Source organism: Gekko japonicus, unplaced genomic scaffold (assembly GCF_001447785.1).
Source record: "Gekko japonicus isolate JY-2015 unplaced genomic scaffold, Gekko_japonicus_V1.1 scaffold426, whole genome shotgun sequence".
Lineage (NCBI taxonomy): Eukaryota > Metazoa > Chordata > Lepidosauria > Squamata > Gekkonidae > Gekko > Gekko japonicus.
Window position 1 is genome coordinate 123,614 of NW_015160848.1, and position 9,710 is coordinate 133,323.

At 45.1% G+C, this 9,710-nt stretch overlaps 1 protein-coding gene across 1 annotated transcript; it reads right to left on the minus strand.

Moving 5' to 3' along the window:
* Positions 1-4,960: 4,960 nt before the first annotated feature.
* Positions 4,961-7,925, minus strand: LOC107118225 (keratin-associated protein 10-6-like). The gene is made up of 2 exons (XM_015420523.1): positions 7,873-7,925; positions 4,961-5,860 (listed from the first exon to the last, which is right to left on the minus strand). The coding sequence occupies exon 2, from the start codon at positions 5,843-5,845 to the stop codon at positions 5,486-5,488; it is 360 nt and encodes a 119-aa protein (XP_015276009.1). The 5' UTR covers positions 5,846-5,860; positions 7,873-7,925; the 3' UTR covers positions 4,961-5,485.
* Between the last annotated feature and the right edge of the window lie 1,785 nt (positions 7,926-9,710).

Sequence of the window (9,710 nt, forward strand, 5' to 3'; positions counted from 1 at the left end):
CAGAGAGGCTGTATTAAAGCAGTATAAAGCAAAAATGGCATAGGATATAACAAGCAATATAAGGACAAAGCAAGAAACATATGAATCTCACCAATTCTCCAGGAAAAGAATAGTGAAGCACGGGGGTCATTTCCTGCAGGAGCACACAGGAGTGGAGGTCCAGCAGTAAAGAGCCCAGTACCTGGAGAACAACAAAAACAGCATTGTGAATATATCATTACTAGGGAGCAAGGCCCGTTGAGCAGGGAGATACAACGGGCAGCTAGCCCCCCCATCGCCTCCTCCCCCTCTCCGCCCTGACCCAGGCGGCCGCCGGTCTGAGGCTGGCGGCCATCGTCTTGAGCCTCTCGCGGCTCTCGGCTGTCCCCCGCACGGCGCTCACCTTCTCCCCCTCTCCACTCTGACCGACGCAGCCGCCCGTCGGCTCCAGCCACCCCTCTGCACTGTGCTGGCATCCTCTCCGGCCTGACCCAGGCGGCCAGCGGTCGCATCCCGGCGGTCACCTCCAGCCACCCCTCCACACGTTGCCCGCCTCATCCGTGGCAGCCGCCTGCCGCCTCCATCCGGGAAAATCCTGCGCAGGTCGCTTGAAGCTGCGTCTGAGGTGGGACTCAGACGACGTGACCAATGGGACGTGGGCATGCCGTTGACGGACAGGCAAGCCGTCCATACACTGTAGGTGCGCATTGCGTGACTTTGCGTCTTACAGAATTATATTATAGGGAGAGAGGAGAGATAAGAACAGGGTGTCAACTAGGGGTGTGCAAGAAAAAAATTGGTATTTTTGGGTTTGGGTATACTGAACCCAAAAAAATATCGGTATACCTTCAGAGTCCACTTGTTGTGGAGATGTGCAGCCTGGAGAAGGCGGGCAGTCCCTTTAACAGGTTCAGTCCCTTTAAGTGCCTGCCTTTCCTTCGGAGTTCACTTACCAAACTGTGCCACTGCCATGGCGGCAGAGCAACTCAGCGAGTGAACTCAGAAGGCATGTAAAGAGACCATAGTGTCTTTAAAAGCCTCCTTCAAGCCAGACTGCTGACACTGCGGCATGACTCAGGAAGCCGCAACTGAATAAAACCTGATTAATATTGGCTTTTATTCTGGCTCGGCTACATCAGTCACTGAATCAGATTCTCTAATCTGATTAACGCCCCCCCAAAAAAAATTATGGTAAGGGGTTTTTTTTAGGTTTATTTCCCCCCATTCTTGCGAGTCCTATCCTCTGCTGCCAACAGGAACTGCTCCCTGCCCTCCTCCAAGTGACAGCCCTTCAACTACTTAAAGGGAGCCATCCTGTCCCCCCTCAACCTCCTCTTTCTCTAGACTAAACATTCCCAAGTTTTTCATTCTTTCCTCATAGGGCTTGGTCTCCAGGCTCCCAATCATCCTTATCACTCTCCTCTGCACCTGCTCCATTCTGTCCACAACCTTTTTGAAGTGAGGCCTCCAGAACTGCACACAAGACTCCAGGTGTGGCCTGACCAAATTTTATTCCTACTCTGAACCTTAATACTCTTTTCCTTGATCATGGATGGTGTATCAGGCATGATAAAGATAAGATTTTGAAGCTAATTGCACACATCTCTGGGGAAATAAAATTACACCGGCCTTCTTTATCTCATTCCTTTCTTCTGATTGTCTGAATTCCTCAATGTACCTCTCTGAGTTAGTCAAGGTGATATTATCTCATGCCCGATAAATTAGATTGCTTTCTCTAAGTAGGACACATCTTGTTTCTCACACCTGGGTCTGCATTACACAGTATGGTTTCTTTGCTGTCAATGAAAATATCTTTCAGGGTTCAATGAGACTGGATTAACTGAAATTTAAAAATGGTGCAAAAATGAAGTGTTGAGATTTCTTACTTTCAAAATGGAGAATAGAATAGGAAGGGTAACCTACTGAAGCAAGTCTCCTTCAGATGGAGGGAAGTTGTTTGTGCTAGAGGAACATACCTGTGTTAATGGAAGACATCCAGACACTATTGAATTTATTAATAAATGATCTAGAACAAGGGGTGAGTATGTAGTGGCCCAGTCTGCAGATGGCACAGAATTATTTGTGGTGGAGAAAACCAAGAATGACTGTGAAGAGCTCAAAGAGGATCTCCACAAACTGGGTGAGTGGGCAACAATGTCGAAAATGAAATTCATTGTTGCCCACAATGTAAGGCAGGGCTGTCAAACTCATTTGTTATGAGGGTCGGATCTGACATAAATGAGACTTTGTTGGACCAGGCCATGTGTAACATAAAATGAAATGCCAGGTAGCGGAGATAAAAACTATAAAGGACAGAAACACAAAGATTTTTTTTAACTTAAAAACATGCTTAAAACATTAGAACTCTTGAAATATTTTGTTTCTTTAATAGTGTCTGATAACTGACCCCTCTTGCTCTGAATTATTGCATCAAAATGTCTGTGCTGTAGCAATCTTGATTATGCTGTTCAAGTGTGTATCTGTAAGCTGCAAACCTACTTTTGATTTATTGACCTTCATTACAGAAAACTCATGCTCAGTGTTCTGAGCCTAGGACCCAGGGGAAAACATGAAATGGCTGGGCATTGTGAGATTTTGTACATAAATTGATTTGTGTGCTGGTCAAGAAGATGAGAAGGCATCATGACATATACTGAGGAATATGTGTTTTTCTACAAAACTATAGTCTTCCTTAGTGGACAGTATCAGCCTACTATCTGGGAAGTTCAAAATCCCTAAAGGAAATGTGCTGGGTGAACTTGGTCTGGACACACACTCTCAGCCTAATCCACCTCACTGGCTTGTTGTTATTCCTCATCTAAATAGTTCACATTGCTTTCCTACTGAGAAAGACTGGATCATGAGGGCATGAATACAGTGAAAAAGGGGAGGGAATCCAGTTGCACCCAGGAGAGCCACACAATAATGAGCCCAACAAAACACACAGCCTGTAGCAAGGCACACAAAAGCTCGTACCTTGGAAAAAACTTTGTCAGTCTTAAAGGTGCTTTGTATTTCTCCCCTGTGATTGAGGCAGCCAAGCAAAGCAAGCTGTTCCTCATTTCCCCCCTCCCTTCAGGGAGGAGCCTCAGTCAATGGAGGGGAAGCAGCAGAACTGGAAGAAGAAGCAGGAGACAGCCGTTTCCACTGGGGGCTTATAGAAGGCTCTGGGGCATTATCTGGCCCAAGGGCTACATGTTTGACACCCCTGGTGTAAGGCGATGCACATTGGGACAAAAAAAATCCCATCTTCAAATCTAGGCTAATGGGATCTGAGCCTGCTGAAGCTGAGAGTTGAAAAGATCTTGGGATTGTATTGGATAGCACACTGAAAGTGTCAAGCCAGTGTGCTGCAGCAGTGAAAAAGGCAAATAATATGTTAGGGCTTATTAGGATAGGAACTGAACATAAAAAGACCAATATTATGATACCCCTGTGTAGATCTATTGTGCAGCCTCATTTGCAATACTGTGCACAGTTCTGGTCACTGTAGCGCAAAAAGGACATTATTGTGATGGGAAAAGTGCAGAAAAGGACAAGCAAGATGATTTAGGCATGGAGTACCTTCACTATAAGGAAAGGCTGAAGCGTCTGGGACTTTTCAATTTAGAAAAGAGACGACTAAGGGAGGGACAAGATGGAGGTTTATAAAAGTATGCAGGAAGTGGAGAGACTTGACAAACAGAGCTTTTTCTTCCTCTCCCAAAAGACTGGAACTCAAGGGCATCCAATGAAGCTGACGGACAGTAGGTTCAGGGTAGACAAAATGTAATACTTCCTTACATCAAGAGTGATTAAAATGTGGAATTTGTTGTCAGAGGATGTAGTGAGGGCCACAGGAATCAACAGGTTTCAAAGGGGATTAGTTAGATTCATGGAGGATAAGTCTATCAGTGGCTACTAGACACAGTGACTGAGGGGAATCTCCATGTTCAGAAGCACTAAACCTCTGAATCCCAGATCCAGGAGGCAACAACAGGGGAGGGTCTCCGCCTCGATGCCCTGTGGTTGTCTCTCCAGATGGCCACCGTGTGAGAGAGGATGGTGGACTAGATGGATCACTGGTCTGACCCAGCAGGTGTCTTTTTATGTTCTTATCAAATCTGTGACTTCTCTATTGCGACACTTCACTGTCACAACTTCCCTCTGATGGACATTTGTCTAGCATGCAACTTCTAGTGTTCTAAGCACCAGTCAAAAAAAGGGTGTTTTTGTCCCAAAAAAATATATGGTTTTCACAAACTGATATTTGCAGGGGTGGTAGATACCCCCCCCAGTGTTCATTTGGTTGATGTTCCATTACATCCTAGATTTCAGTTTTGATTATATATAGACTTTAGAATCATAGAATTGGAAAGGAACTCCAGGGCCATCTAGTCCACCCCCCTGCACAATGCAGAAAATTCACAAATACCTCTCCACTCCCAGTGTTCTTGTTTTTATGAGTTTTACCAGCTTGCTGATAATTGTATATTTGCAGGATTTTTAAAAAAGTTTTTTAAATCCATAAATACATGAGATGGGCAACAGATTAGGTGACTTAAAAATGATTAATGGCTACGCCATTGATCATTTAAAAAACTACATTCACATTCAGGAGCAGTAAGATGCAAATGTCCAAATGCAGAAGGACGGGAACCTTCACGAGCTCTTTGGGTCCCCCTAAAAGCTGGTACCCTCGTGATCTCTTTGGGTCCTCCCAAAAAGGGTCGGCTGCAGAACCAGATGGATTTCTGCTCCTGTCCAGCAATCCATATGGACATGCAAAGTTGCCTTATGCCGGGTCATGAAACTCTGTGTGGACTACCCTAAATAGCATTTGCTCATCATGACATCATGTGTCATCTCAAGAGCTGCTGCTTGGGATTGAGGAACCTAATACTGAATTCTCTCTGTGTGTGCTCTACCACTGAGCAATGAGCCCTCCCCCCTTTTTCAAGTTCTTAAAAATAAAAAGAAGCAACTGAATCCACATGAGAAATTTTGATGCAGGCAGAAGATTTATTGAAGGAAAAGGAGAGTGGGTAACATCATTTGCAGCGAAGCAGTTTCATGGATGACGAACGTACATTCTTTACTCAATGACAGGGGCTTTTTCGCCCGACTGCCCATTTAGTAGGGTTTAAAGGTTTCAAAGCAAATGAATACAGAGATAAACACAGGTTACTGTTTAGGGAGGAAGACCTTAGTGAGCCACTTAAATGTTCAGAGGCCCAAAGAAGGAAGATGTTCATACCCTTCCAGTCTCCCAATCAACATAAGTTAAGGAAAACGAAATGAAGCATAAAGGTTAGAGGTGAGAGAAGAGAGAATACAGATTAACTATCAGACGTTGGTGGTCACGGGCAACTGAGATGTTGTTGGTGAACACCAGCCAAACCTGACTTGAACTGGGAAGCATCATTCATTCTGACCCCCAAGTCCACGAAGTTGTCAACTGTTGAGCCGTTCCGTACTTTTCCAGGTAGTTGTTCCATTCCCGTTCCTGTGAGGCTCCCCTTCCAGCTTAACAGATGCGGCCACAAGGAGGGCAGCCGCCACAGGCCGTGTAGCCTCCCACACGGACGGGTTCACAGGTGGCAGCCATAACTGGCCCTGGGACTGTAATGACGAAAGGAGCTGGCTGTATGGTAAGTTCCGATGGTGGGATCTGGCTGACGCAGGCGACGTTGGCCCCACTGGTGATGCCAAGGCAACGCGCCGATGTTGAGTTACCGCAGCATGAAGAGGAGCAGCATGAATTGTTGCAGCAATTCAGGGAGCCCAGACCGCCGACAGGGTAGCTACATGGGGAGCAGCAAGGCTGGGGGCAGCAAGGCTGGGGGCAGGATGGGATGGCACAGGAGGGAGGACAGCAGCAAGACATCTTGGAAAGGCGAGTCTGTAATGACATGACGAAAAGATGGGAAATGTCAGTGTGAGAGGCTGGAGAACAAACTGATCCAAGGTGCAAGTCTAAGCATTCTCCCAGGCAGTGTTCCCCCAAAGCTGAGTTAGTGTGAGCAAGCTCACAGTTTTTTTAGCCTCCAGCTCACGCATTTTTGTCTTGGCTCAGGAAGGAGGGCTCCGGAGCAAACTAATTTATGCAGCAGCCAAATCTATTGCTCACAACTTTAATGCCGGTAGCTAGAGATGTGCATTTGGTTTGTCTGAACTGAATGCACCCCCGTAAATGGCCCATTTTGGCCCCTTTCGGGCTGCTGTGGGCCGATTCAGATTCTCTGATCTGAATCAGCTTGCTGCCAAATTGCCGCCGAATTTCGGAAGCAATTCGGCCCCATTATATCCTATGGGCCATTGAAGTCAATGACGAAAACATAGGGAATATTCTGGGGGCTGGAGTGGAGGGGGTTTGAGTGAGAGGCTCCAAACCCGCAGGGTAGCTCCCCAAGATACCCACCAAGTTTCAAGAACATTGAACCAGGGGGTCGAATTCCACGGGCCCCCAAACAGGTTGCCCCCATCCCCTCCATTGTTTTCTACGGTGAGAAAAAAGTAACTTTTCTCCCCACCATAGTGAACAATGGAGGGGATGGAGGCAACCTATATGGGGGCCCATAGAATTGGACCCCAAATATTATTATTTCTTGCACACCCCTACTGGTCGCTCACCAAGTAGAATTTTTGCTCGCCAGACTCCACAGCTTAGAGGGAGCATTGCTCCCAGGGAGTAAATTGAATTGAAATAGTAAATATGTTGTTACCACACTTTTCCTGTCCTTTATTTACTTCATGATCTAACATATCTAATGTATCTTTTTAATATATATATATAATTAGACTAACACACATAGAGGGATTCAGGTGTTGGTCTGAAGCAACAGAACAAAGTTTGAGTCCAGTGGCACCTTTAAGGCGAGCAAAGTTTTATTCAAGTTTTCTACCTTGGATAAAACTTTGTTAGCCTTAAAGGTGCCACTGGACTCAAACTTGGTTCTTAAACATAGAGGAAGGTAGTACGGTACAGCCCCATCTCGTTAGACCTTGGAAGCTAAGCAGGGTCATCCCTGATTGGTAGTTGGATGGGAGACCTCCAAGGAACACTGCAGAGAATGCAATGACAAACCACCTCTGCTTCTCACTTGCCTTGAAAGCTTCTCACTGGGGTGGCCTTAAGTTGCCTGTGACTTGATAGCGCTTTACACACACACACATACAGTGAAAATCCCCAAATTTCCAGGAATTTCTGAACCCAGAGTTGGCAGCAGGTTTTGAAGAAGTTGCGTACCAAATTATTAGAGTATTTCTACTTAAAGCAGGAGCCGCAGTGGCTCAGAGGTCAAGACACTGAAGCTGCAGACTGAAAGATCTGTAGCTCGGCAGTTCGAGACCTGAGTGCCATGTGACAGAGTGAGCTCCTGTCTCTGGCCCCAGCTCCTGCCAACCTAGCAGTCTGAAAGCAAGAAATTGCAAGTAGATAAATAAGTATTGCTTTGGGGGAAAGGTAACGGCATTCCATGCACCTCGGCATTTAGCCATGCTGGCCACATGACCATGGATGTGTCTTTGGACAGCGCTGCCTCTTCGGCTTGGAAACAGAGATGAGCACCACCTCCTAGAATCAGATTTGACTAGCTTTCAAGCAAGGGAAACCTTTACCTTTACTTTAAATACCTGTACAGTCCACAGAGAGCCACCTGCCTTTCTTTCTTTTCTCCCTATTCCTCAGTTTCTCTCTAGGTGACTTCTGGCCCCTTCTCTCCTTTAGATGTCTACATTCGGAGATGAGAACTACCACTAATCACATCAAACTCTTTCTTTCCTCATTCCCCATGATATTCCAATGATTTTTCTTTCCGAAGGAGGCACTTCCTAAACTTGCTTCCTGGCTTTCTGTCTTGCTTTCTTACCATATATATCTTATACGAGGAGAAGACGTTACGAGGGACTTACCAGGAGCAGGAGGAGAACAGAAGAGAAGCAAGAGGAGCTTGTTTGGAGATGTGGAGATGGTGGCAGCTATCAAGAGCTTTTATACCATCTCCGGGGAGCACTAAATGCATGACTCAGCTCTGAGTGTTTCCTGAGTTAAATTTTCAAAGTTCCCATGGCACTTTGTAAAAAAAATAAAAAAAATATTAACTACATATTTTACCCTGAAGTCTTTCCTTATCATCCAATATTATAGGTCTTGGTCAGACGTTCTATCCAGTATCATTTGAATCAGATCAGAAATGAACCTCTGGCAACTCCCGGCTGACTACGGAGGAAGTCAATCATCCTGCCTTGCCTGGAATGCACAAATTTCAGTACTCTAGTTCAACGTGACAGCACTTATGAATTCGGAATTCCGGGTGTGTAATTAGAGATAAAGGAAGTTCCCCCATTTTGCTCAGCTGTTGTTCTGTTCTCAGCTGTTGTTGTTGTGTTACACTTCCACGCTGATTGTTTTGTCGCTTAAATCACTCAAGGAATTGGGCCGTACCCATTTACTTCACAAATTATTTTCATTCTTTACAGGTACTTATGTCATCAAGGACATATGCACATTAATTAAATCACAGAGTAAAATAGGAGGGGGGGGAATTCTGAGGTGTTTATGAGATTCCTTCTTTTTTTGTGATGAGGTTTAATTAATTTATAATCGGCAAAGGGAAAAGGAAGACTCATGAACCGGAGGAGTGTAGTGGACTTGGTATCAACCATGGGTTCAGATTCGTACTCATCTGTGAGGGTCACTTGGTGGTTTGGGGCCAAAACTGACCTCACAGGTTTGTGGTACGGATAAAATGAAGAAAGGACCATGTACAATTTTCCAACCTTCCTTGAGACTCACTGTCCTGGAAATCCAGTTTGGTATAGTGGTCAGAAGCACGGGCTCTAATCTGGGAGAAACGAGCTTGATCCCCCACTCCTCCAACTGCAGCTGCTGTTGTGACCTTGGGTCACTTACAAGTCCTTTCAGAGCTGTTCTCTCATGAGCAGTTCTCGAAAGAGTTCTCTCAGCCCCACCTACCTCACAAGGTGTCTGTTGTGGGGAAGGGGAAGGAGATTGTAAGCCACTCTGAGACTCCTTCAGGTAGTGAAGGTTGGGGTATAAATCCAATCTCTTCTACTAATAGTAATAATAATAATAAATTATGATTGATAACCTACCAGGGGCTGAAGAAAGTTCCCTCGCCAGAAGAAAACTCCCTGCAATTTGAATGCCTCCTCCTCCAACAGGAATAATATCAACAACAGCAAAACTCCAGAAGCATGATAAATAATTCTGAGCCCATATTCGAGGGAGAAAACGGAATACTCAGAATTCCATAAGCAACATAGTGTCTATATCTGAATTCGAATGATGACATTTTATGTTAAAAGATATTCTATATTTCGACTATAACCAAGACAGTTCTAATTGAGTCCCAATGCTCTATGCTCTTATGTGGGGGGGGGGGGGATGTGAATGATGAACATTATAAGTTTTCAGAAATTCATATTCTTTTTTATGGTGTTTAGAATGGCCAAAATGAAATTATGACACAACTTTATATCAAAGAGGTTGGACAGGAACCAAAAGGGCTTGCCCAAAACAAAAATGTATGTGCCGATGAACAAATGCCCCTACACTGACACAACATTCACCCAACTCATAATTTCACCCTGTCTGGAAATGCTTAAATTCATGGTCGCCCAAAGCAAATTGGTGCCCTGATCTTGGCGACCCAGACTACGCCAATTGCATCAGTAGGGGTGGGCATGAACTGGCTCATGATCTAAAGTCCATCTCAAATTTAAGCTGG